The sequence below is a fragment of the Sus scrofa genome, chromosome 11, assembly GCF_054392235.1.
Source record: "Sus scrofa isolate SSC_HxYL_T2T_F1_AM1 chromosome 11, Sscrofa_HxYL_maternal_Yorkshire_Landrace_v2.0, whole genome shotgun sequence".
Classification (NCBI taxonomy): domain Eukaryota; kingdom Metazoa; phylum Chordata; class Mammalia; order Artiodactyla; family Suidae; genus Sus; species Sus scrofa.
Genome location: NC_139393.1, coordinates 16,415,242 through 16,443,164, shown reverse-complemented (window position 1 = coordinate 16,443,164; position 27,923 = coordinate 16,415,242). Strand labels below are relative to the sequence as shown.

The window sequence follows — 27,923 nt, the reverse complement described above, 5'->3', positions numbered from 1 at the left end:
TGTGGCTCAGCGGGTTACAAACCCAACTGGTATCCATGAGGATGTGGTTTTGATCCCTGGCCTTGCTAAGGGGTTAAGGATCCGGCATTGCCGAGAGCTGCAGTGTAAGTTACAGGCGTAGCTCGGATCTGGCTTTGCTGTGGCTGTGGCGGAGGCCGGCAGGTGCAGCTCCCGATTCAGCCCCTAGCCTGGGAACGTCTTCCATATGCCACAGGTGTGGCCCTAAAAAGCAAAAAAAAGTATGTACTCCACATTTCAGCAGATGCTTATTCATGATCCTACTGTGGTTTTACAACTATTTCCCCCTCTTGCTTCCTAGAGCACTGTTCCCTATACCAGGCCAGGCTTATGCTGCTCCCACCCATGCTCCTGGGGGATCCCCTGGGAAGAGCCTGTTTCTTTAGTAAAACATTCTCCCATCACTAAAGCAGCGTGGCATTAAAGGACAGGCCCCAGCACTTGTGTGGCACAGTGACCCATCCATGTTGGGATCCTGCCCCCCCCATTAGTTCCACACCAGTGTCGGCTACTTCCTGAAGGAACTCCCCACCTTTGGTCCCTCTCCGTTTTTGTCTACAGGACCGCCAATTGCTGGTAAGATCTGTAGCTCGTGCCACTCTTCCCATGGCTGAGCCTCCAATCGGGCTCTTTTGTACATCCCTTTGTATTTAAGGACAGCTGGCAGCTGCTGAACATCATGGATCGTCACCCAGAAATGGGTCTTATTGAAAAACCACACACATTATTACGTTATAATTAATATATTTAGATGCTCAAAACTTTAGTAGCTGTAAAAAGAGCTACAAAGTAATAAGCACAAAGCATAACAACGCAAATAACAACATTACGGGCGGCTGTAATGGACCAAGGCCAGCAACCCTATGAGGCAGGCATTCTTAGCCTCGTTTTGTAGTTGAGGAATTTCAGGCTCAAAGAGGTTAAATAAGTTCCCACCATCAGACAAGCAGTAAGTGGTCACATTCAATTTCTATTTCTGACTGCAAAGGCCAAACCCCAGATCCATTCCGCTCATGCCTTCTCTTTTGAATTCAAACACTCATAGGAGTTCTAGATTTTTTTTTTATACCTTATCATACTAACCAAAACAATTTTAAATATTCAGTTTCCCTCTTCATCCTGTTTCCAAAGGAAAATATACATCCCATGAGCTAATTATTATCCAACTATCAATTCCTCATGTTAAACATGCCCTCACTGTGACTAAGGAACACTCCACTGGGCGTTATCCATCACACGCTCCTTGCCAGCCAGCTCGCTGTTTCAGCGCCGATACCCAGTCCGGACTGTCGTCTTCCTCAAAGTCCCTGCAAAAACAATTTAGATATTAAGCTTCCATTGAAGGAGCACCGTAAATATTTGTCAGTGGGTTCACAGCAGAGCACCACCACAACAATACTTATATTTTTGAAAAATGACCTCCCTAAGGCAACTGTATAGAGAAAAAATTGGTTAGCCTTCCAAAAGATCACTTCCTTTCATTGTCTCTGTAACTTTTTCAATATAAAATCCAATGTATTAAAAAAAAAAAAAAGAGTTTCCATTGCAGCTCAGTGGGTTAAGAACCCGACTAGTATCCATGAGGATGCAGTTTGATCCTTGGCCTCACTCAGTGAGTTAAGGACCCGGCATTGCCACAAGCTGCAGAACAGGTCATGGATGTGGCTTGGATCTGGCGTTGCTGTGGCTGTGGCTATAGTGTAGACCAGCAACTATAACTCCGATTCAAACTTTAGCCTAAACTTTCATATGCTGCATGTGCAGCCCTAAAAAGAAAAAAAAAAAAAATTTCAGGCTGAACAATTACAAACACACAGCTCAGCCAAGAATTCTATAATAACATATCACCCATGCCAGACAAAAGATCAAGGTATAAATATTCGTGTATGATATAAAGTAATATAACCAGCTTCTCCTAAACCAGAAACAAATAAGGTACAATTTAAATGACATGTGCGCGCACGGCGGCTATGGGTATATCACACATACGTGTCCTCCTCATCCAGCCCAGGTTCAAGTCTCTCTGGATCCAAGATGACAGAATCGTGACCTCCATCAACATCGTCTGATGCTTCTGTCTCCTCAGACAGGGGGCCTTTAAAGAACCCCTCTCCACCTTCAGAGGAATATTGACAGAAATTATGCCACGTTGAGCAGTATTTACTTATTTCATGCATGCTGGACCAAATTCCTCCAATGCTTGTGGGCAAATTGAAGGCAATCCCATGCTCCATATTTTTCTACAGTGCTCCCCCCAGCCTGATTTCTGGCATGAAACAGACCCAGGAAATGTCAATCAGTATGTGTATTCGTTTTTTAAATAGCACTTTCTTCAAAAGAAAAAAATTTAGAAAACTACAATTGAAACCTTCAAATATAAGAATCTATACTAAAGCATTGAAAGTTGTCTTTGGGAGTTCCCTTGTGGTACAGTGGGTTAAGAATCCAGGGTCATCTCTGCTATGGTGCAGGTTTGATCCCTGGCCTGGGAGCTTCTGCATGCCATGAGCGTGGCCCCCCGAATTAGGGAATTAATTCCACATGCATACCTTTAAAAATTTTTCCAGATGGTAATTGCTTTCAGATTTTTGCTTACCAAATGAGAACCTAACATTAAAATGTGAGTTAAATCTTTTTTTTTTTTTTTTTTAGTGTATTTTTTTTTTTAAGGCCCCACCTGAGGCATATGGAGGTTCCCAGGCTAGGAGATGAATCAGAGCTGTAGCTGCCAGCCACAGCCACAGCCACGCAGGATCCAAGTCGTTCTGTCACCTACACCACAGCTCTCAGCCACGTCAGATCCTTAACCCACTGAGCAAAGCCAGGGATCGAACCCGAGTCCTCATCGATACTAGTTGGGATGGTTAACCACTGATGGTGGGAACTCCTGGGTTAAATCTTTATAAAGATCCTTTCACAATAGAGCTATGAGACATTTTTTTAAATAGTGACTTTCCTGAAGTGACAAAAACTTCATCGCTGGACTGGAAACAAAAACCAGGACGGATAACTGCTGGAACCAAGGTCATGATCACCAACCTTCCCTCAGGTCTTCCTCTTTTGCAGCCACCTCGCCTGGAGACTTACAGTCGGCACACAACTCGATCAGAACACATGATAAACAGCTCTCAGATTATCTGCTTGTGTGCTGGGCTCTCAACTGATAAACTTTCAGGGAAGGAGTCATGTTTTATTCTTTCATAAAAAAATCTGAGTACCCATCGTGGCTCAGTGGTTAACGAATCCGACTAGGAACCATGAGGTTGCAGGTTCGATCCCTGCCCTTGCTCAGTGGGTTAACGATCCGGCGTTGCCATGAGCTGTGGTGTAGGTCACAGATGCGGCTCGGATCCTGCGTTGCTGTGTCTCTGGTGTAGGCCAGCAGCTACAGCTCCAATTCGACCCCTAGCCTGGGAACCTCCATATGCCGCGGGAGCGGCCCAAGAAATGGCAAAAAGACAAAAAGACAAAAACAAAAACAAAAAAAACAAACAAAAACTCAACCTAGCATATGTTAGGCACTCAATAAATCTTGATCAGTAAACACATATGGCTAAATCTGTTAGGATAAATACAGTCGACACTTGCCACTCCATCACATGCTCTCCCTGGCGTAACTTATCTTAGATCCTAAACCAAGCCAGGCGGCTTTAGTAACTGAATTATCAAGATTGCACACACATGCACCCATATATACACACCTTAATATAGTCCTTTGGCCTAGATGTCTAAGGATAGTATCATAAAAGTTTATATTGTCTGATTTTATTGAAAATGTCTATAGAAACAATAAAACAAATCAAATCCGAATTGTTCTTTCTTGAATTCAATATAATAGAATTCAGCACAGAGCCAAAGAAATCCTGAAGTTCCTCGAAGTGCACTAGGATGAAGTCTGAACTGCAGGGTCACTAAAGCAGGGGGGTATTTGCACAGTAAAAACAGGCCACTCTTCAAAGTGGTTGCATGATGTTAAAATGAGCAAACAAATGAGCGGACAGAAGGAATGAAGCTCTATGGAAAATTAATTATAGCATCAGATTGGCTAGAGGAGATTTAAGAAAACCTAAAAATACAATGCTATGAATGATTTTATAACTTTGTAAGATCAAAGAATTTCTGGGGGGGCGGGGATTGAGAGCTATTATCTAATGGATACATGGTTCCTGCTTTGGGAAGATGGAAAGTTCCAGAGATGGACGGTGGTGATGGCTGCACCACAGTGTGAATGTACTTAGTGCTCCTGAATTGCACACTTAAAAATGGATTAGCAATGAGATCCTGCTGTGTAGCTCTGAGAACTATGTCTAGTCACTCATGATGGAGCATGATAATGGGAGAAAAAAGAATGTATACATGTGTAACTGGGTCACCATGCTGTACAGTAGAAAAAAAAAGTATTGGGGAAATAACAATAAAAAAAATTTTTTTAATGGTTAAAACGGTAATTCTTTTTTTTTTTTTTTTTTTTGCTTTTTAGGGCGGCACCCACAGCATGTGGAAGTTCCCAGGCTAGCAGTCAAATTAGAGCTATAGCTACCCGTCTACACCACAGGCACAGCAACGCCAGACACGAGCTGACTCTGCAGCCTACACCACAGCCACAGCAATGCCAGATCCGAGCGGACTCTGCAACTTACTTCACAGCTCATGGCAACGCCGGATGCTTCACCCACTGAGAGAGGCCAGGGATTGAACCTGCATTCCTCATCAATACTAGTGGGGTTTGTTTCCACTGCACCACTACGGGAACTCCCAAAAGGGTAAATCTAATGTTACATATACTTTAGCACAATTAAAAAAAAAAAAAAAGCCAAAGAGTTTCCAGAGTTACATAACAGACGTGAATCACCGGGTCTGTAAATTGTGTATGTCTGAAATGCCAGGCTGAGATCAGCGTTCTTCAGGATGTTCATCAAGGTTTCGGGCGTCTCTTTGAGCCACTGCTTACGGGCATTATTTTCACTGTACTTTATTACAGAACCACCTGCTTGGGAAAAGACAGAAAATGAATGCCAAGTAAAAAAGCTTTTCAGCATATAGCTTCCAGATCGTATTTCAGGCAGAGCCAATGATATTTTACCCTCTACTCAAAACTGTTTTACTCGCTTGTATGAGCAGTGTGTAGCACTAAATATCCTTCAGAGTGACATTAAAAAAAAAAAAACAGCTCTAGTTCATTAAATAACTATTAGAGAATGTTCTATAATAAAATAACAGTATTCAATCTGACTACTAACCTCTATCATCCTCTGCTGTTAAACTGGAGGTGAGAATGGATGCATTTTCCAAAGCTCTGAGAGCGGAACCAGATACATTTTTCTCCCAGTGTCCCCGGACAGGAGCTGGTGAACTGGCTTTCCTCGGATGGGCTGCTTTAGTGTCTGCTTTTAAAGGGCAAGGAAGGCTGGCTGAGCATGTTCTTTTATTTATTCATCTACATCCACACATATATTTCTCTAACAACAACACAGAAGTACTGTCTTTCTCTTTCAAACGCTGACCTAATGATAATCTTTCAGGTCGAAGTAGTAAAGGAAATGAAGAAAAAAATCCAAATGAAAAGATAAAGCTGATCATTAAACTGAATTTTTAAAATTACTATGTGCATACTCACATATGACAGAATGTATAAGAATGAAAGCCAGAGAAGACTTAGGTACACACTGTATATATACTATGTTTTTTTATGGCGGAGAGCACAGCAAATACTCATTTATTTTTCTGAAGGCTTTTATTAATAAACACGATTTTCTCTTTTTAAACAGGTAAATAAAATATTCTTGTAACATTAAATAAATTCCTGGATAAGCAAAGGTTGGGTGGAAACTGGTAACCCTTCTATACTCCCCAGCTCCCCACTAAGATAATGATTAGAATCTGAATAACTTACCTTTCTCTTCTCTGTTTACTCTCCTCAAGGCACTATCAGCCAGGTTTGTATTAATGCTTTCTGTGTCACTGTGGCTACCCTTTCCCCCTAGTTCTTCCCTTTGCTTTAAAAGAGAGTAAAAAATAAAGATTAAATAATGCTTGAATTGCCACAAAAAAGGGAAGCAAATATGCAGAGACAGCTATTTTCATTTTAAATAAAGATTAATGAATTAAACATTAATAATCATGAACCCCAAATATACATGTATACTAACAGTCACATAATCATAGACATGTAAATTAAAACCATAATATAGGAGTTCCTGTTGTGGCTCAGCGGAAACGAGTCTGACTGGTATCCATGAGGACGCAGGTTCGATTCCTGGCCTCGCTCAGTGGGTTAAGGACCTGGCATTGCTGTGAGCTGTGGTGTAGGTTACAGACATGGCTCGGATGGCACATTGCTGTAGCTGTGGTGTAGGCCAGTGGCTATAGCTCTGACTCAACCCCTAGCCCAGGAACCTCCATATGCCACGAGTGCAGCCAGCCCTAAAAAGACAAGAAAAACCAACAAAAACCCATAATGCACATAAACACATATGCATATTAATGGTCATCCACATAAATACTCCCATCAATATCAATCATTGCAAATATGGAAAAGATATCTAGAAATAACAGATATTTGAGAGGTCTTTCTAGAGGAAACGGGTAGTGAAACTTTCAGTATGGTTTGCTGAATTGGGCTTTTCATGCTGGAAATATCAAAATGAGATATTTTATAAAGTTGCTGCACAGACAGGCCCCAACTTACAATGGTTCATACGATTTTCAACCTTACGATGGTGGGAAAGTGATACATATTTAGCAGAAATTGCATTTCAAATTTTGAATGTGGATCTTTCCGGGCCAGTGAGACTGGCACTCTCATGACGCTGGGCAGTGGCTCTGAGCACAGCAACCAGTGAGCCACTGATCTCCAGGGTAAACACCCTACACTTAACAACCATTCCGTATCCAGACGACCATTCTCTTTTCCACTTTCAGTACGGTTTTCAACACATTGCACCAAATACTCAACACTTTATTATAAACTGGTTTTGTGTTGGAAAATTCTGCCTGACTGCAGGCTAACGTAAGTATTCTGTGCACATGTAAGTTAGGCTAGGCTAAGTTTTAATGTTTGGTAGGTTAAGTGCATGAAACGCCTTTTCGACTGGGGGGATGAGATTTCTGTCTTGATTGTGGTAATACACATAGGACTGTATAAAATGACCAAAATTCGTCAAACTGCATGCTAAAAGTGAGTACATTTTATTGCATATAAACTATGCCTCAATAAAGCTAGAAATAAACAGATATTACTTTGCAAAGAAAAAAGGAGAGGAGTAGAATATATTACATTTGTAGCAGTAATGGGGAATGGTGTTATTTATTTACAATCCAAGAGTCATTCAAAAATTTACAAGTTTAATTATCAGTACATTCCATAAACTGAATAATTTGTTATCAGCACATCTTTGCCTTTAAGGAGTTAAAAGTTTGGTTAAAATGGTGAAGAAAGAAAAAAGTTATCAACAGGACACGAGTTCCTGGCGTGGGTGCGGCAACACCAGGAAGTCGATTGGCGGTTACTATTTATGACTTAATTGCAGCTGTCATATAAAACTGCACAGCTGCCTAGAGCCAAACAGGACCTTGAATTCCAAGAGGAAATATGTCCACTTGATTTGTGGGATATGGAGAAGCACTAAAAGTTTTTTAAGAGAAAAATGTCACAATCAAAATAGTTATCTACATGTTATTTCACCATAAAAAGGAAGGTAATTCTGATACAGGCTACAACATGGGTGAACCTTGAAAATATTATGCTAAGCAAAAAGAAGCCAGACACAAAAGGACAAATACTGTATGATTCCCCCACTTATTTGAAATACCTAGAGTAGGCAAATTCATAGAAACAGCAGAATCGAGGTTCCCAGGGGCTGGGGCAGGAGTGCGGGTGGGGAAGAACGGGTAGCTTTGGTTTAATGAGTTTCCGTTTGGGGTGATGAAAAAGTACCATGTTAAGTAATGCCATTAAGTTCTATGCTTAAAAATTGCTGACATGGGAGTTCCCGTCGTGGTGCAGTGGTTAACGAATCCGACTAGGAACCATGAGGTTGCGGGTTCGGTCCCTGCCCTTGCTCAGTGGGTTAACAATCCGGCGTTGCCGTGAGCTGTGGTGCAGGTTGCAGACGAGGCTCGGATCCCGCGTTGCTGTGTCTCTGGCATAGGCCGGCAGCTACAGCTCCGATTCGACCCCTAGCCTGGGAACCTCCATATGCCGCGGGAGCGGCCCAAAGAAATAGTAAAAAGACAAAAAAAAAGAAAAAAAAAATTTGCTGACATGATAAATTTTATGGTATATGTGTTTTACCACAAAAAAACAAAGTCAACCAAAAGCCAGGCTAAAACTTCCATGACTGTAAGCAGGGCCAAGTTCTGTCACATTGAAACCACTTGTCAGCAATGATTAGAAATGAAAAAAATAAAATAAATGTTGATCTGCGGCTTGGCTGGTACTGCAGGGTCACAGCGACCGGTAGGGACCAGGCAATAGTCTTCAAACATCTCACAGCACCCAGTGATGCCAGGTACCCAGTAGATGGTTTTATAAATTTAACTTTAAAGCACTTACCGCTGTGCTGGCTTCATTTTCCAAGGCTATCCTAATTCTGCTGGGATCTGCTTAAAGAGAAAAGAGAAGATAGAAAGAAAGCACAGACAGGCTTCTAATGTGATTTTTTTTTAATAAAGCCAGAGAGACAAAGACAAATGAAGTTTTTACAGTCAAAGAACCAAAGCATTAGCCCAGAGACTGATATCAAGCTTTAATCGGCTAATAAAACACCTCAGCTGTTAAAAGAGGCTGTTCTGCTGTTTTATTCGTGTGTGTGTGTGTGTGTGTGTGTGTGTGTGTCTTTGTAGGGCCACACCTGAGGCATATGGAAGTTCTCAGCCTAGGGGTTGAATTGGAGCTTCAGCTGCCGGCCTGCACTGCACCCACAGCCACATCTGTAACTTATACCACAGCTCAGATCCGAGCCACATTTGTAACTTATACCACAGCTCATGGCAATCTTGGATCCTTAACCCAATGAATGAGGCCAGGGATCGAACCTGTGTCCTCATGGATGCTAGTCAGATTCATTTCCGTTGAGCCATGCTGGGAACTCCTGCTGTTTTATTCTGAACATTAACATCTGAAAGCAAAAACATCTCTGTCCAACCCATTTAGGCAGCAGGAGGTAAGATGCTGTGTATATGCAGACATTATCACCTTTAGCACAAGCTAGCCACCCAGCCTGTGCTTTTCCTGACAGCAATTACAGCAGGTGGAGCAGGCGTCCCTCCCAAGAAATCAGCTGCCTGTTCTCAGATGAGGGACACGCAGGAGTCAGCGAGAACTCCAAGAACTCCAGAAACTGGTCCTTTGGATGAGGACAGTTCCTGCTTGATTTTCTGCTGCTAAGAGCCTACAGTCCGTGTTCCCCACTCACTCAGCATCTTACAATTGCTGTTGAGCATTTATGATGACAGGCACCTAGGACACAACAGTAAGTGAATTAAGACACCGTCCCTGCACTCACACAGCTTTCACGGCTCTGGTCTCACTGTCTTCAGACTAGGTGGAGATGCCACCAGACACTGATCCCAGTATGGTGGCCCCTCCCCAGTGGTTTATGGCTCTTTTTTTTTTTTTTTTTTTTTTTAAGAAAATGTAAAACTACACTTCCCTGTCTTGAAACTACATTACCTTGAAACTTTTCTTAAACTGTTTATATTGTTGTTGTTGCCCTGCATTTGAAAACTAATTTCCCCCTATTCCCGGATGTGAACAAAAGCTATGAAACAGCACTTGACACTAAACACTAAATTAACACTAAAACAAACTGCTGAAGCAAAGGTAACTGACTACGTTTTAAGAAAAGGAGAAAATGCTGAATTGTAAGACTGAAGGGTTTACAGCTCTAAAAAAGGTTTACATTTTTACAAAAGGAATATTTAAAATTAAACTCTAAGAGGAGCTCCCTGGTGGCTCAGTGGGTTAAGGGTCCAGTTTATTGTTGCTGTGTCTCTGGTTACAGCTATGGCTCGGGTTCGATCCCTGGCCTGGGAATTTCCCCATGCCGTGAGCGTGGCCAAAAAAAACCCCAAAAAAATTCAACTAAGAAAACAGCATAGTTTAGAAACATTTCTTTTGAAAGGAACACAACATTGTAAATCAACAATACTTCAAAAAAATTTTTTTGACAGAGTTCCTGTCGTGGCTCCGTGGAAATGAATCTGACCAGGATTCATAAGGACACAGGTTAGATCCTGACCTGACTCAGTGGGTTAAGGATCTGGCATTGCCATGAGCTGTGGTGTTGGTCACAGACACGGCTCAGATCTGGCATGGCTATGGCAGAGGCCTGCAGCTACAGTTCCCATTCAACCCCTAGCTTGGGAACCTCCATATGCTGTGGGTGTGGCCCTAAAAAAACCAAAAAAAAAAAATTTTTTTTTAATTTGGAGTTCTCACTGTGGTGCAGCAGGTTAAGGACCTGGCCTTGCTGCAGCTGTGGAGTTCATCACAGTTGCTGTAGCTCAGATTCGATCCCTGGCCCTGGAACTTCTGGTCACAACTGTTATCTTTGTTGGATGTCTTCAGAGAGAAGATCTGAGTCACTGATGGCAAATGAAAAGGAACCAAAAAAGCTTAGAAAAAATTAAGAGATGACAACTTCCGAGGAGACAATAAATTACTTTGAAATGTGCTCAGGATTGACTACAGATGTATGGAAATTTTGTGCATCTGTTATGTGGACAATCTCAACTTTTGAAAAGACTCTATTTTGAAAAATTTTGTTTATAAGATGGTCCTTTGGAAACTTGGGGATAGAGTTTCCTAAAAGATGCGCAATGTATTTTCATGGTTAGAAGGCTTTTACCTGGCCTATAACATACTAGAGTAAATACGGCTCTATTAATGAAAGAGAACAATCTTTACGTCACTAAAATCGCCAAATTAGGCTTTTTTGAACCCTGGGAAACTAAATGTATAAGGTTCAGTACAGCATTATGTCTAAAGGAACAAAAAGAAAATTTTGATTTGAGGAGTATATCTGGAAATCATCGCCAATAACTTGAAAATTATATTTTTTCTTTTCGTTATATTTAAAAAGATAAGCTTTCCTTGGAGTTCCTATTGTGGCTCAGCAGAAACGAATCTGACTAGGAACCATGAGGTTGCAGGTTCAATCCCTGGCCTCACTCAGTGGGTTAAGGATCCGGAGTTGCCGCGATACAGCTTGGATCTGGTGTTGCTGTGGCTGTGGCTTAGGCCGGCGGCTATAGCTCTAATTAGACCCCTAGCCTGGGAACCTCCATATGCCATGGTGCAGCTCACAAAAAACAATCAAACAAAAAGCTTTCTTACCCTTTTTTCTTGGTGTACTTTGCTTAGATTTTTTGGTTTCTTCTAATATCTGTTCACCATATTCTGTGATGATCTGAAAATTTAAGGCAAAGAATTTAAAAATGTGAAATACACTCATCTATAGGTACTGCCATAAGATCATTTATATTAATGAATGTTCTTCCCCACAATAATAAAGGTGAAAAGTAAAAATTTCATTTGAAAAAATCCATGCAGAGAGTTCCTATTGTGGTTCAGTGGATTACAAACCTGACTAGTATCCATGAGGATGTGGGTTTAATCCCTGGCCTTGCTCAGTGGGTTAAGGATCTGGTGTTGCCGTGAGTTGTGCAGACTGGCAGCTACAGCTCCAATTTGACCCCTAGCCTGTGAACTTCCACATGCTGCAGGTGCACACCTGAAAAAAAAAAAAAAAAGAAGAAGAAGAAAAGAAAGAATCCATGCAATTTAGACAGAGAGACAAATAGACATTTATATATATCCAGAAAAAAAATCTGGAAGGATAATAATAACAACAACAACAATAATAAACTATATTCGTGATCACATTCGGGGACTAGCATTGTCGAATGGAGAAGAGGAGGAAAGTTTTAACCTTTTTTCCTTTATTTTTAAAAATATTTATTTATTTATTTATTTCTGTTTGCACTCATGGCATATGGAAGTTCCTGGGCCAGGGACTGAATCCAAGCCGTAGCTGCAGCAACATCAGATTCTTACCCTGGTATGCCACAGTGGGAACTCTTTTTGTGGCCTTTATTTTTTAAATTGAAGTATAGTTGGTTTACAAAGTTGTGTTAGTTTCAGGTGTACAGTAAAGTGATTCAATTATGTATACACATATATTCTTTTTCAGATTATTTTCCCTTACAGATTATTACAAAATATTGAGTATCGCTCCCTGTGCATTCCAGGAGGTCCTCATTAGTTATCTATTCTATATAGTCTGCCTGTTAATCAACTTTTAATTTTTTTATACATCTCTATCATTTGGATATTTACAAGCATGTATAACACATAACTGTGTTTAAAAGACAACAACCACCTGGAAACTGTTCACATACCATACCTCTGGGGGTAAGCATTTCTGGATGAGCCGAGCTAAAGAGCCCCTGGAGAGAAGCGTAGTCGCAGAAGGACGATGTGAAGGATTCTTTTTAAACATCTGCTTGATGAGATGCTGAAGCTCATAGGAATAATGGGCTGGCAGTGGGCTCATGGACCCCTGACATACTTTAAGGATAAGACTTTTCCAACTATTTGCCTGGAACTAGAAAGCAAAATTGAACCATAAAAGCAGATACAAGGAAAGAGAATGGAGATACGAACATACCAGCTGAACTGAATTCATACGCATTAATTTTAGAAATGTTTCTTCTTAGAGGCGTTGTTAAGGGACTATCCCAAAATCTGATGGTTGCTCAGGAGAAAGGTGAACATAAACAGCAAAAGCTGTCCCCATCTAGAGGAAGGCTTACTATCAGTGCCTGATGAGTACTTTATTCCTCCAATCACTCTTTTTGCAGATAGGCATATTTAATATATTTTTAAAATGAAAGTAACACATACATAAGTCTTTCATCTTTTTTTTTTTTTTTTTTTTTTTGGCTTCATCCAAGGCATGTGGAAGCTCCCAGACCAGGGGTCAAACCCATGTCATAGTAGTGACTGAACTGCTACAGTGACAACATTGAGTCCTTAACTGCTAGGCCACCAGGGAACTCACCACCTGTGGCTTTTTAAAAAGGCAAACGAGAGGATTTCCCTTGTGGCACAGTGGGTTATAGCAAGTGCAATGTTTCTTTGCTTCTTCCCCAGAAACTCCCAGGCTGGCTCCCTGACAACATTCACTGGGGATGTCTCCTGTTTTTAAACTTCTATTGCAAAATCCTTTTTACTTTTCATGTCATCAAAGAAGTTATTACAACTGACAAGTAATAGAGTGGGATATAAAATGACATCAGAATAACATTGTAAAAGTTTTCATCATATGATAAACATACTAGAATTAACATGAGGTGTCAGTCTTGGTAATGCTTAGTAAGAACATGATGGCATTCTGCCTTGGAGGTGCGTTACCCTATTAATATAATATATACAAGTGAAGATATGAAAAAGGAAAAAATCAACATATAATAAAGGAAAAAATACAACAAAGAAAAAATTCCACTAAGGAAAAATAAGACTGAAATTGCTTTGCCTCAGGCTTTTTAACCATTACACCAGTTTCTGCTTCCTAAAGGTTTGAGAACTGCTTTTGCCTTTTTTTTTTTCCCCCCACACCCACTGGCATATGGAAGTTCCTAAGCCAGGGATTGAATCTCAGCAGCAGCTGTGACTTCTGCCAGATCCTTTAACCCACTAACCTATGCCAGATCCTTTAACCCACTGCACCAATGTGGGGATTTAACCTGCACCTCTGCAGAGATCCAAGCCATTGAACGTGGATTCTTAAGACCCCGCACCATAGTGGGAACTCGACGACATGATTAATATAATTAACACTGCTGTCCATTACATACGAAAGGTGTTAGAAGAGTAAACTGTAAGGTTCCCATCACAAGGAAAAATATTTTTTTCTTTTTCTTTGATTTTGTATGACGATGAGATTCTAATAAAACCTATAAACTAATACACTAAACTTATTGTGCTAACCATTTCATGATGTACGTTATTTAAGCCATTATGCTGTATACCTTAAATTTACATAGTGCTGTATGTCAATCATGTCTTATTAAAGCTGGAAGAAAAAAAATAAGGCCTGAAAATAAAATGTAAAAACAACAACAACACACGCTCATGTCCAGGACACCCTCCAAGACTTTAATTCAATGAGTCTGATATGGACCTAGGCATCAGCCTTCTTCCCAGGTTTCCACATTGTTCTAATTACGCAGCTGGCCTGACAAGCCGCTTAAATTCAAGAAAGCCAACCTCATTAACGGAGCATGCCTTCCATCTGGACTGCTTTCATCTAGTGGTTGCGAAGGATTTTTCTTAATCTCCCACTCTCATGAGCTCTACGTGTTCTCAAGCACATCTGTAAAAAGGCTTGCTAGAGCCAAGTTCAAATCTGTGCCCAAAGGAAACAATTTATTTCTATGCAGAGCCAACACTTGATAGGGATTACCACACATTGTTAGTTTTGTGTACTAAACAACTGCTGAACAAGCAGGGCAAGTGGTTTAACCTCTTTTTTTGTTAAATTATTTTTTTAAAATCTTTAAATAATACATAATATAAAAGAGCAACATCTATTTTTTCATGATATTTCTGTTAGAGAAGAAACTGGAATAAGTGAGATCTAACTGCAACAAGTTATGTATAAACATTCTGGTAAACAGGTTAGCAGTTCCTCAAACAGCTAAATGTGCAATTAACATGTGATCCATTTCCACTCCTAGGTATATATCCAAAAAATTGAAAACAGGGATTCTAACAAGTACTTGTATACCCATGTTCACAGCAGCATTATTCACGACAACCAAAAGGTGAAAAAAACCCAAATGTCCATCAACTGATGAATGGATAAACAAAATGTAGAATAAACACAGAACGGGATATTAAGTCATAAAAAGGAATGAAATTCAGACACATGCTACAACATGGATGGACCTTGAACACACTGTGGTGTGTGAAATAAACCAGACACAAAAGGGGGAAAAAAAGGTATAATTTCATTTATATGAAATATCTAGAATGTGCAAATTTCTATTCATAGAGATAGAAAGTAGATTAAAGGTTACCAGGGGCTAGAGGGAGAGGGAATGAGAAGTTATTGATGGGTATAGAGTTTCTTTTTCCTGGCTATTGGAAAAGTTTTGTGAATAGATAGAAGTGATGTTGCATGATACTGTGAAATAACTAATGCTACTGAATTGTACATTTACAAATGGTTAAATGGTAAATTTTATGTTATGTATATTTTACCAAAATAAAAATATTAAGAACAGCCACCAAAAAAGGAAGAAAGGGAGGGAGGGAGGAAGGAAGGCGAGGTAAAATATAGAAATATAAATACTAAATCATAGTAATATTCTATTAGTTTATGCTACAAAAGTGGTTCAAGGCAGAGATGATAGCAATGGATACATATGAAAATCTTATAATGGGAGTTCCCGTCGTGGCGCAGTGGTTAACGAATCCGACTAGGAACCATGAGGTTGCAGGTTCGGTCCCTGCCCTTGCTCAGTGGGTTAACGATCCGGCGTTGCCGTGAGCTGTGGTGTAGGTTGCAGACGCGGCTCGGATCCCGTGTTGCTGTGGCTCTGGCGTAGGTTGGCAGCTATAGCTCCAATTAGACCTCTAGCCTGGGAATCTCCATATGCTGTGGGAGCGGCCCAAGAAATAGCAAAAAGACAAAAAAAAAAAAAAAAGAAAGAAAATTTTATAATGAATTCATCCAATGAATTGGAACCAAACCACCACGTGGAATTTGACACATTACTTGGCACTTAGCCCGACCCAACCAGAGGCTGCTTTTCCCATTCTGCACACCATACTTACTGGATGTTTAAGGGTACAGAGTTCATAGAGAATGCATCCCAAGGACCAGATGTCACTGGAAGCATAAAGAAACTGTGATGATGAGGGGGTTATGAGTTATCATATGAAAAAATACGCATTTTCTAATACAGAAAATGAAAAATGACTCCACCTTTAATAAGAACAGATATCACAAGTATTTCCCAGCTATTGAAATAAAATACATGGCACTTCTGGTCTAACACCTAGATACTAACAGTAATATTCACAATAAAACTCCCTGCTCCCCAGCCCTGCCCCTCCGAATCCAGATGGTTCAGGTCTCACTTGGTACTGGGTGCAAGAGGGAACATCCGTGGACTCAGATCATCATGGATGGATACCTTCTCAGTGCAGCTTCCACCCAGACCATCTGGGCACAGCTCAGGCCCTTGGTCACACCTTCCGATGGACAGGGCTCTGTGCCCCACTGGCTGGCTCTGAGGGACAGTGTTCTTATTCTTCTATGAAAGAGCTTGTCAAAACTCCACCGAGAGTTCTACACTTTGTCCCATATGCTCACCCTTCTTTAAACTACACCTGCTCTTTGCTCCAGCATTCTCACCACCTACCTGGCACCCTCCAGACTTCTTCCTAAATGATATTCTCTTCATTTTTAACTATGGTTTTTATCAACTGCTTCCCCCAACTTTTAATTTTTTAAAGTTTGAAACCTATAGAAAAGTTGAAAATGCCAACATGCCCCTTCCTAGGCTCCCTGGGCATCAACATTTGCCACGTTTGCCTGCTGTTCCCTCTTCCATCTAGACTGAGCCTCTTGAATAAAAGGCTGCAGACCTCAAACACTTCCCCCCTAAACGCATCAGCACGCATCTCCTGAGAGGGATACAATACCACAATCACATCCAAGAAATGTAACCTTAATTCAATACAATTACCTAATATTTTGCCCAAACTCAAATTTCCTCAGTTGCCCCAGGAAGTCCCTGGATAGCTGTTTTGTCTCCAACTTGGTCAGTTTGACTCTTAAAGGAGCCTATTTACTACTGATTGTCATGCCCTTTTCAGAAAGAAGCTTGGCAGAAGATGACAAGAGACTTCAGGTGTTTCTATTGGTAGGAATTCATGCCAAGAATATGACAGATGGAGTTCCCTTTGTGGCACAGAGGAAACGAATCTGTCTAGCATCCATGAGGATGTGGGTTCTATCCCTGGCCTTGCTCAGTGGATTGGGGATCTGGCATTGCCATGAGCTGTGGTATAGGTCACAGACAAGGCTCAGATCTGGCTTTGCTGTGGCTGTGGTGTAGGTCAGCAGCTGTAGCTCCGACTCAACCCCTAGCCTGGGAACCTCCGTATGCCGTGGGTGTGGCCCTAAAAAGACAAAAAGACCAAAAAAAAAAAAAAAAAGAAAGAAAAAGAAAAGGAAAGAGCAGGATGCTAAATCGTATATACAGTACATAAACCACATTTAGGGGAAAAAGAGAATAGATGAGAAAAAGCAAAAATATTGGTCGTTGTATAGACGTGGGTGATGGCCATTTCCCTTCTTCTATATCATGACATTTCCTCCCACTGTCCACTCACCCCATCATGGGCACATATCACTTACATTTAGAACAAAATGTTTTCAATCATAAGGACTTCATACTACTTCTTGTAATCAATGAATCTATCATTCAAATGCTTATTATCTAGTCCTGTAAATGTAAAACCGAATGACATAATCCAGGGGTTCCCAAATTTTGCAGCACGTGGGAATCAGTTGGTGATCCTGGAAAATACTGATGCCTGCTTCCCACCCCCAGACATTCAGATTTAACGGGTATGGCTGCAACTTGTACTTGAGAATTTTTTTTTTTTCTTAGAGCCGCACCCGTGGCATAGGGAAGTTCCAGGCTAGGGTCGAATCGGAGCTGTAGCTGCTGGCCTACACCACAGCCACAGCCACACCACATCTGCAACCTATACCACAGCTCACTGCAATGCTGGATCCTTAACCCGCTAGGCGAGGCCAAGGATGGAGCCCGCGTCCTCATGGATCTTAGTCGGGTTTGTTACCACTGCTGAGCCACGACAGGAACTCCTTTTTTTTTAACTCTCCCTTTGGGATTTTTAATAGCAGGAGCAGCAAGCTTTGAGAAGCAGTGATGTAATGCATACTGTCCCTAGAAATGACTAGACTTTCAGCCTTTATATTTAGCTCCTCGCAGCTCTGATTGAGACAGTTGAAAACAGTCTAGACTCTTTTTTGGGGGGAGGGGGCGGCATATGGAGGTTCCCAGGCTAGGGGGTGAATCAGAGCTGTAGCCGCCAGCCTACGCCATAGACACAGCAACGTCAGATCTGAGCTGAATCTGCAACCTACAGCACAGCTCATGGCAAGGCTGGATCCTTAACCCACTGAGCAAGGCCAGAGATCAAACCTGCGTCCCCATGGATGCTAGTCAGGTTCGTTTCTGCCGAGCCACAACGGGAACTCCTATCCAAGACTTTTGAAATAGTATTCTACATTCCTTGCTACGTTTATTTTATTATCTTTTTAGGGCCACACCCACGGCATATGGAGGCCTGTGAATTTAAATTCTACACTGCTTTCAGATATATACATATATATACATAAATTTTTAAAAACTTCCTCTGTAGACTACGATGCCTGTCACCCAACAGTCATCCTTGCCCCAACGAAATACATCACTTACCTTTTATTGTTATACGGCAAGTTTTCCCAAATTTCTGGGGGCACATAATAAGGTGTTCCCACATATGTGCAAGCAAACGCCATGGGACTAAAAGGCACATAAAAAGGCACAAAATAATTACAGAGCATTTCTGAATAATAGATGTGTTGATTACTGTCACTGCTATAGAACAGACATACATACTTGGAGAGAAGACGGGCAGATCCAAAATCGCCCAGTTTCACTTTTCCATTTTGGGTGAGGAAGATATTCTGTATTAAAAAAAGAAGCAGCAGCAGCAGCGCTCAGATTACATCTTCCATCCAAACATAAGGCAGAGCGCTCAGAGAGAGAAGCTGTCTTTCAAAGCCTGCTGATGATGGCGATTAGGGGTAGAAATGCTGACAGCCGAGTCCCCAAAAGGAGGACCAAAGAGACAAGACACCCTCTTGACAGCCACACACTCCTCTGCTTGGGAATCCAGGATGACTGCTTAGAAATCTAACGGGCAGCTTCCGATTGTGTCAGCAGACCTGATGCCACCAGAGAACCTGCACCAGGGTAACTGTGGACGGCAGGCCCCAGTCTCAACCATTCGCCGTCTGAGATCACGTGGTCTTAGTAAGTGCTCGCTACGAACTGGGACATATTAACATACACCAAGAGATTCAATGGCATGTTCTCGGGTAGTAACTTATTTGGCAAGGATAAATATTACACTGACAAATACTTTTGAACTAAATAAAAACACCCCCAAAGGAAAGAGGATAGCACAGAAGAAGACAGTGCAACAGTGTTTGATTTTCTTTTCTTTCTTTCTTTTTTTTTAGGCCCCAAATGTACTCCACTTACCTTGGACTTGATATCTCGGTGTAACACACGTTGCTTGTGAATGTGATTTACTCCAAGGCACATCTGTGTAAACCAATTAAGTATCTGTAAGAAAAGAAGCATGCAAATCTGTAAGAACACAATAATTGGTTCATGGTAACCCAAAATTCCAAAAAAATCATCTTCGTTGACCTGGGTTTTACATAATATAAGTATAGAACTCCTGGCGTTCCCACTGTGGCGCAGTGAGTTAAGGATCTCACTGCAGCAGCTCAGATCCCTGCAGAGGTGCAGGTTCGACCCCGAGCCAGCATAGTGGGTTAAGGATCCGGCTGTGGTGTATGTCACAGCTGCGGTTCAGAATTTCCATATGCTTGCAGGTGTGGCTGAAAAAAAAAATAGGTGCAAAACTCCTAAAAATCACATAATTTAACTAAGTGTCAGTGTTGCCTGGAGAAATTCAGAAGAGCTATGAATCCCATGTTTCATCACCTTATGTATGATCCAGGTAACAATTTATTTAAATAAATCTCTCACTATGTTTTTCTTGTATTCAACCAAAAGAAGTCTTTCTTTCTTCCGCACTCCCTCCCTTCCTTACTGCACCCATGACATGCAGAAGTTCCCAGCCTGGGACTGAACCTGAGCCACAGCAGTGACAACACCAAATCCTTAACTGCTAAGCCACCAGGGAATGCCATTGAAGTATTTCTTTTTTTCTTTTTCTTTCCTTTTCTTTTTTTTCTTTTTTTTCTTTTTTTTTGCCACACCCAAGACATGTGGAAGTTCCTAGCCAGGGATCACACCTGAGCCACAGCAGTGATAATGCCAGGCCCTTAACCCACTAAGCCACCAGGGAACTCCCACTGAAGTACTTCTTAAATAAATACATGAAAAGGTAGTTCACCACTTAGAAAAGAATATGCTATAAGTTTTTATAGCGGATTTTCTTTTACTTTTTCAGAATATTCATGTTAACATTAAAAGATTTCATTATATTATCAACAATCCTCTGAGATCAGCATTTTCTGCTTATAAATCCCCAGTCAATAGTTCTCTGAATTTCCAGGTGTCCACAATTAAATGTCAAATTATATATTTTTTTTTTCTATTTTGCTGCAAAGATCCACCCATTTGAAGCCAAGGCTGCCCTCCTAATAGAGAACCCATATCTCAACAACGTAACTTCTTTTTTTTTTTTTTTTTTTTTGTCTTGTTGCCTTTTCTAGGGCCGCTCCCATGGCTTACGGAGGTTTCCAGGATAGGGGTCTAATTGGAGCTGTAGCTGCCGGCCTACACCAGAGCCACGGCAATGCGGGATCTACGACCTACACCACAGCTCAGGGCAATGCCGGATCCTTAACCCACTGATCCAGGCCAGGGATTGAACCCGCAACCTCATGGTTCCTAGTCGAATTCGTTAACCACTGAGCCACAACGGGAACTCCCTCAACAACATAACTTCTAAATGAACAATATTTATACCAATATACTTTCATAACACATTATACCCTGCACCAACTAAGCCCGAATAAAGCTGCATATTTGAATATTCCAATATTTAATACGCAAATTTCCATTAAAAAAGGCAGTAAGCATTTTAAGGGAATACGCTAAACTGCAGAAGGAAAAAGACTAAGAGAAGGTACTCCCCAAACGACAGAAATACAGGCTTCATTCTTCAGATGATCTGGAAATACAAAAGAAGACCAACTGCCTTCTAAAATGTTAATACAACAGCAAAAATTTTAAGTATCTAATACAAAATATGATGAGGAATATAATTTTGAAATTCTTAACATGGAAGTGTTATTCTTTTTCTCTCTCTCTTTTATTTTATTTTTCCCTTTTTTTGCAGCACCCATGGCACATGGAAGTTCCTGGGCCAGGGATCAAATGCAAGTTGCACCTGCGACCCATGCCACAGCTGAAGCAATGCCGGACCCTTAACCCACTGCTCCGGACCGGGGATTGAACCAGCAACACCACAGAGACAAGCCGGATCCTTAGCTGGCTGCACCACAGCAGAACGCCAGAAGTGTTATTCTTTGATATTTTATTAACTTATATCTATTTTACTTCCTAAAAACATCCCAGGCAGTCACATCCTGACAACACACTAAGCAGGAGCAAGGATACAGAAGTGAGTTATTTCTAATCAGTATGACAGGTAATCACAGACAGTAATCCTTTTATTTTAACTTACAAATTTCATGAGAAAAGTCCCTTTTAGACTTTGAGGAAAATTTATGCAAGTTGGTCTCTCACCATATCTTCAGGAAACAACTTTCCCTTCTGATGTTTTATCTTCTGCATGAGGTCCCCTCCATCGCAATATTCCATCACAATATACAGATGCCCTTCAGCTAAGACAAATGCAAGGCTCCATAAGAAAGCTGCAGTGACCGTGAATCAAATTCAGATCTGTATGTACTGGGGGAAATTCATATTTACCTTCAAATGACTCTTTAAAGGCAACAATATTGGGGTGTTTCATTTTGGCCAACAGAACAGCCTCCTTCCTAGATTTCTGTGTATCGGAATGAGACTAGAAAAAGATTTTAAGAAAGTGTAAATATAATGCTTCATTTTAAAATAGATGGGTCTACGATATCATAACAGTTTGTAGGATATTTCATGCTAGGTGCAGTTTTGTAGCACTGCACTTTGACTCAGCCTAAGTCTGCCAAACTCCACGAGAAGACACACTGAAAAATATTTCAACTCTGGCTCTGTGTATTCTGCATGCGTAAGTGAACACTGTATTTACAAGCATAGAGTGTAAACATCAGCCTAAGCACAACCTGACTTGGAGAGCCAATATGCCACCAACCATAGTAGGTCCTTAAAGAAAAACTAGAGATTTCATGTTTTTACTGTTTGTACCACTTTATCAGTCCACTGGTCCAGATAAATACACACACACACACACACACACACACACACACGCACACACGCTGGGGTATTACAGCAGCAAGGATGGACAAAGACCACACATTTCCAAAGCTGTTAAAGCTGTTTATCCCCTAACTTACTCTATGAGGGTAAAACCCTGAATGACCTATCTTACGATTAAGAAACTACTATTGATCATGTCCCAGCACAAGGGGTCTCAGACCAGCAGCATTGGCACCAACTGGGAACTTGTTAAAAATGCAATTTCACAGGCCCACCAAGACCTCCTCAAACAGAAGCTGGGGGAAAGCTCAGTAATCTGTTTTAACAAGCCCTCCAGGTGATTCTGAGGCCCACTCAAGCCTGAGAACCACTAAACAAGGTCAAGAATGCAGTGAGAAATAACGATTCTTACTCTGAGAATTTTATTGAAATGTATTTTTTTTCTTTAGGGCCGCACTTGAGACGTGGAGATTCCCAGGCCAGGGATTGAATCAGAGCTGCAGCTGCTGGCCGACACCACAGCCACAACAACGCCAGATCCTAGCCACGTGGGCAACCCACGCCGCAACTTGCAGCCATGCTGGATCTTTAACCCACTGACCAAGGCCAGAGATTGATCCCGTATCCTCATGGATACTAGTCAGGTTCCGAACCCACTGAGCCACAGTGGGAACTCCTGAAATGTATTTTTAAAATATTGATCAAAACATTATTAAGCAGCCTCCATGGCATGGATTTTTTCATATGACAACTATGTTACACAGTGACAAATACAGATGACCCCTGAATAAGGTTAGGGGCACTGACTTTAAGAAGTTGAAATTCCCAGTACAACTGGGCCTCTGTATCCGAAGCGCTGCATTCAGTTTCACCCACTCTCTGATGGGACAGCACTGTTGTATCTACTATTGAAAAAAATCTGAGTAAAAGTGGACCCATGGCAATTCAAACCTGTGTTGATCAAGGGTCAACTCTATGCATAAATCAGCACCTATAAACTAATAAAACCCATAAATGAATCCACAGAATAGGTTCCTTGATACCAAAGGTTAGTGTTTTAGGTCTCAGCTCTTCATTGTATTTTTACAGTAATATGTAAAAATGTTCCTTTTTTCATTAATATGGCACCTGGGTTGCTTTTTGGCAGCTTCCCCACACCCTTGGGTATGCAAAATTGGAAATTACTACAAATTATTCCCATTGAGGTAAAATAAACAGCAATCACCACCCAACCCTTGATTGTTTTTGTTAATTACAATATCCTAAGAACCACATAAGATATAATCAAGACCTCGTAAAGCTAATGCCTAAACGAACTAAATGTTTTGCACAAAGAAGCAATTCCATTTTGATCTCAAGAACTTATTTTTCTATGTAAATAACAAGTACACGTTCAACATGAGCTAACTGCGTTAGCAGTGACCTTGGGAAGTCGTATTTCTTTCATGGCAAACATCCGATTGCTGTCTTCCTGCTGAACCAAGAGGGCTCTGCCGAAAGAGCCCTGACCGATCTCTCGGAGGACCCTGTAGCCGTCCATGCTGGGCGCCCGCGCGGCCGGCTCCCCTCTGCGGTCACCACGGGCTCTAGAACTAGATTCAAAAACAGAAACATCTGAGAATTAAATTTATTTTCAAAGGGCAGATTTAAATCAGAGTAGCTCTAATCACCACGACAGGGCAATGTATTCCTTTATTCACCCAACAGGTGGACACTAAGGACCGTGCCAGGTTTTACAATCCGGAGCAAATCTCTCAGGACCCAGGCCATCACGCACAGTCCAAGGCAGAGGCAACGCCGACCTCCACAGAGGCGGGGAATGGGGACGAGTCTCAAGGACTTGGGGTGCAGGTGGGTGGGTGGGGCCCGCAGAAGAATGGGGGGGACGGTTAGGAAGATGATCTTTAAACTGGAACCTGAAGGAGGAATGGAAGCTCTCTGGGCAAAGAGGAGGGACGTGTGAATGGCAGCGGGAATGGCATATTTAAGAGCAAAAGAGAGCCTGTTCAAGTCAAGGAATTGAAAGTGGACTGAACAGGGGGGTGGGGGGATGTGCTTGGCCTGTGGGATGGAAATCCTGAGAAATCAGATTGTTATGATCATTATATAACTACCGATGTGATAAATTCATTTGAGTAACAAAAAGAAAAAGAAAAAAGAAATAAAAGAGAAAGTGGGCTGAACAGACCTGGGAAGGCAGACAGGCCCTTGTCTGAAGGTCATGCATGGTAAGCCAAGTTCAGCTTGCTGGATTTTAACCTCGGGATAATGAAGGGGCTGTCTTGGAAGAGTTTCAACCAAGAGAGCAGACTTACCTACTAGAAAAATTATTCATGATGGCTGCAGAGCAAGGGCAGAGGGAAGGGGGCTGGAGCAGGACTCCTACCTTAGAAAAGGTAGAAAATGATGACGCAATGGAATGGGGTGGTAGAATGGGGGTGAAGAAAACAAGAAGGAAAGATGTAGAAAGAATCCGCAAGACTTTTGGTGACAGACTTATGGGAGGGGCAAGTCTGGAGGCGAGGACAAGGTAGACTCTGGCGTCTGGTGTTATGTGGGCAAATGTTGATACCATTCACTGAGAAAAGGGGAGGCATGATGGCCTGGCTTTTGTTTGATTTTTCTGGCGGTGGGAATGGGGTGGGCCGGGAAAGGCTGGGGAAGGGATACATGGGCTCCTCTGGGGACATGCTGGGTTAAAGGTGCCTGGGACTCAGAAGAGATGTTCAGTGAGTCTTTGAACTTCAGTCTCCCTTTTTCACTTCCTGGATGAAGCAGCTCACTAGATCTCTTACCACATTAGAGAGAACGAATTCCTAACACTTTGCCTGGTACACAGGAGGCTCTAAAAAGGATGGCAGCTATTATTACTATTAAACCTTAGAAAGTGGATGCTTTTTTTCCCCCTCATTACAGAAAAAACACCAATGAATTTACTTGATCTTCACAACATTTCCTTGTAGTATTGTGGGGTTTTTTTGGTTTTTGTTTGTTTTCTTTGGGTTTGTTTGGTTTTTTTAATGGCTCACTTAGCGGCATATGGAAGTTCCCAGGCCAGGGATTTAATTGCAGCCATAGTTGAGACCAAGGCCACACGTGCAGCAATACCAGATCCTTAACCCACCCTGCTGGGATCCAACCCGCAACTCCACAGCGACCACAGCCATTGCAGTTGGATTCTTAACCCATTGGCCATGAAGGGAACTCCCATAGTGTTTTATTTTTATAAAAATCACACCAAAAAGAATCATGAAGTCTAGGGAGCTTGGTGGATAAAGCAAAAGTCACAAACCAAAACCTACAGTCTAGCAACCTGCAAAACTTTGTTCACGTTTATCTAGAATCACCAGGAAACTCTAGATATAATTTCTCCATATAACCAAAACAGAGGCAAAGACTTCAAAAACAATTCTTTTCAAGGAAAGTTGTCTTTCAGTATATGACCCGAGAGCAAAAAGGTCTTTGCCGCTAATCTAACTGACCCCTGGTATTACACGATTTGATAAGGGGACCTAGTTTTCCCATATTTTTATTCTTTTTTCCTTTGGGTCTTTATTCTATGAATGTACAGTAACTGATCAGCAAGAGCAACCACTGGATTCCCCTTGTGACTCAGAGGGCTACGGAGCCAGCAGCGCCACTGGGCGCAGGTTGAATCCCTAGCCAAGGAACTTCCACCTGCTCCGGTGAGGCCAAAAAAAAAAAAAAAAAAAAAAAAAAAAAGAGTAAGCACTGACTTATCTTGGCTGAAGACTACATTTGGTCGTTTCTGCGCACGGCTGCCCCTGTTACTCTCTTACATCTACGAGCTCATCAAAAGACCTGCATACACTCTGAAGGCGACAAAAGCGCCCTTTCACAGGCTATATGGATCAAAAACTAATAAAGTGATTTACAAATGCAATGGTAGGATACAGCTTAGAAGGTGCGTCCGGTAACCGCACCACGGGCAAGACTCGATTTTCATTCTGGGAGGAGTCGCTCCGCCTCGCAGCCCCGCCTGAGCTGCCCCGCGCCCCGCAGGCCCGGGTCCCAGAGCGCTGGCTCGCGAGGGAAGCTCGTCTCCACCGCGCGTGGGCGCCCCCGCTCCCGGCCTCGCGCGCCCGCGCCCGCGCCCCGGCCGCGCGCCGCGCTCGCTCCCGCGAAGGCTACCCGCCAGGCACGGCCGCTCACCCGCTGCCCCCGCGACCCGAGTCGGCTCTTCGGCCCCCGAGGCTGGCGCGTTTCCGGGGGGCGGGCCGGCCGGTCGTCTCTCGGGTTTCAGGCGAAGCGAGCTTCCCGGGTCGGGCGGGAGGCGCTCTTCTCGGAGTAGCCGGGCCTGCGAAGGGCGCGTTTTCAAATTGCTGTTCCTCGTCGCTCAGAAACGATGCCAGCGATACTGAGGGAGGACCTTCACCCCGGAACGTGAGTTCTGACTCCAGTTTAAGCCAACAGCCCGTGTAGATAAGCTTCTACACAGGCAGTGCCCTCAGTTTGCCAGCCGTGTGAACCCGGGCGAGTGTGGAGGGCCGAATAGTGGTGCCCGAGAGAGAGAGACGGCCACAGCTGTGATTACAGATGACATATGCAGATAACGAGGGGCTGGGCACTGCTTTAAGGGAAGTTAACATTAAAGTGCATAGAATAGGACTAAGGTCTTAGTTATTAACTCATGTAATCTTCAAAACAACCCTAAAGGAAGGCACAGTTGCTGTCTCTGAGAACAGAGAGGTCAAGTTATGTGCCTCAGGTCCCACAGCTAATTAGTGGTAGACTTAGAATTAGGGAGTTTGGCTCCAGAGTCTGACCCTTGGCCACTACACTGCCATAATGTCAGAGATGCTGCGGTGGTAAACAGTCTCAAAAAAGAGCTGACCAAGTTAGAAGTCAGAAGAGAGCCCACTGGATTTAGAAGGTCATGAGTTATCTTGAAGAAAGTGGTCTCAGTGATGTGATGAGGAAGCAACTAGACGGCAGTAGTTGAGGTGGGATGGTCAGAAGAAGCAAGAAGTGTAGGTACTTTAAGATGTTTAGGGGGAGTTCCCCTCGTGGCCAGCCGAAACGAATCCGACTAGGAACCATGAGGTTGCGGGCTCAATCCTTGGCCTCGCTCAGTGGGTTAAGGATCCGGTATTGCCATGAGCTGTGGAGTAGGTCCCAGATGCGGCTGGGATCTGGCGTTGCTGTGGCTCTGGTGTAGGCCAGCGGCTACAGCTCCAATTCAACCCCTAGCCTGGGAACCTCCATGTGCTGCGGGAGCGGCCCTAGAAAAGGCAAAAAGACAAAAAAAAAAAAAAAAGAAAAAAGAAAAAAAACCTGGGATTATGTAGGTAACAAAAGCACACGAGGATGAGGGAATTAAGGGTGCTGATGTAAGGATGGTTGAAGTGACGCACCTTGGTGTCTAAACCGAACATATCCCTGTGAAGGAAGTGAAGTCTAGAATGGTACCATCCAATAATACATGGACACTAGACTCGTGTGGCTGGCTACTGAGCATTTGAGAAGTGGCTATGCAGGAGTTGCCTGGTTGCTCAGTAGGTTAAGGATCCAGTGTTGTCACTGTTGTGGTTCTGGTCACTGCTGTGGCACAGATTCCATCCCTGGCCCAGGAACTTCCACATGCCATGGGTGTGGCCAAAAGAGAAAGAAAAAAGAATGAAAGAAAAGCGGCTGTGCAAATGGAAATGTGC

The 27,923-nt window shown here is 42.4% G+C and overlaps 2 protein-coding genes across 25 annotated transcripts in view; both read right to left on the bottom strand.

The window, feature by feature from the left end:
- The window catches only part of CKAP2 (cytoskeleton associated protein 2), a 327,617-nt gene that overhangs the window by 278,791 nt on the left and 20,903 nt on the right, over nucleotides 1-27,923 (bottom strand). The window lies entirely within an intron of this gene.
- NEK3 (NIMA related kinase 3) lies at nucleotides 746-26,461 on the bottom strand. Of its 24 annotated transcripts, none has more exons than XM_021065279.2 (16): nucleotides 26,148-26,461; nucleotides 23,675-23,843; nucleotides 21,808-21,901; nucleotides 21,622-21,719; nucleotides 19,375-19,458; nucleotides 18,727-18,794; nucleotides 18,544-18,630; nucleotides 15,863-15,917; nucleotides 12,426-12,626; nucleotides 11,357-11,429; nucleotides 8,573-8,622; nucleotides 5,912-6,014; nucleotides 5,259-5,405; nucleotides 4,853-5,008; nucleotides 2,008-2,134; nucleotides 746-1,325 (listed from the first exon to the last, which is right to left on the bottom strand). In XM_021065279.2, exons 1-16 carry the CDS (start codon nucleotides 26,216-26,218, stop codon nucleotides 1,244-1,246), a joined length of 1,665 nt encoding a protein of 554 aa, XP_020920938.2. In that variant the 5' UTR covers nucleotides 26,219-26,461; the 3' UTR covers nucleotides 746-1,243. The 24 variants fall into 24 exon arrangements, with proteins under 24 accessions (XP_020920938.2, XP_020920939.2, XP_013835931.3 ...); XM_021065280.2 differs by having other exon boundaries at nucleotides 4,871-5,008; XM_013980477.3 differs by having other exon boundaries at nucleotides 4,853-5,005.

Bases quoted from the DNA above. Each gene is read 5' to 3' on its own strand.
- NEK3 (XM_021065279.2), bottom strand. From the start codon at position 26,218: ATGAAAATCGAGTCTTGCCCGTGGTGCGGTTACCGGACGCACCTTCTA. The intron at 18,795-19,374 runs GTAAGTGGAGTA...TTTTTAATACAG, and splicing joins ACCGAGATATCAAGTCCAAG to AATATCTTCCTCACCCAAAA. The intron at 12,627-15,862 runs GTAAGTATGGTG...TTTGCTTTCTAG, and splicing joins TCTGTACCCTTAAACATCCA to TTCCAGGCAAATAGTTGGAA.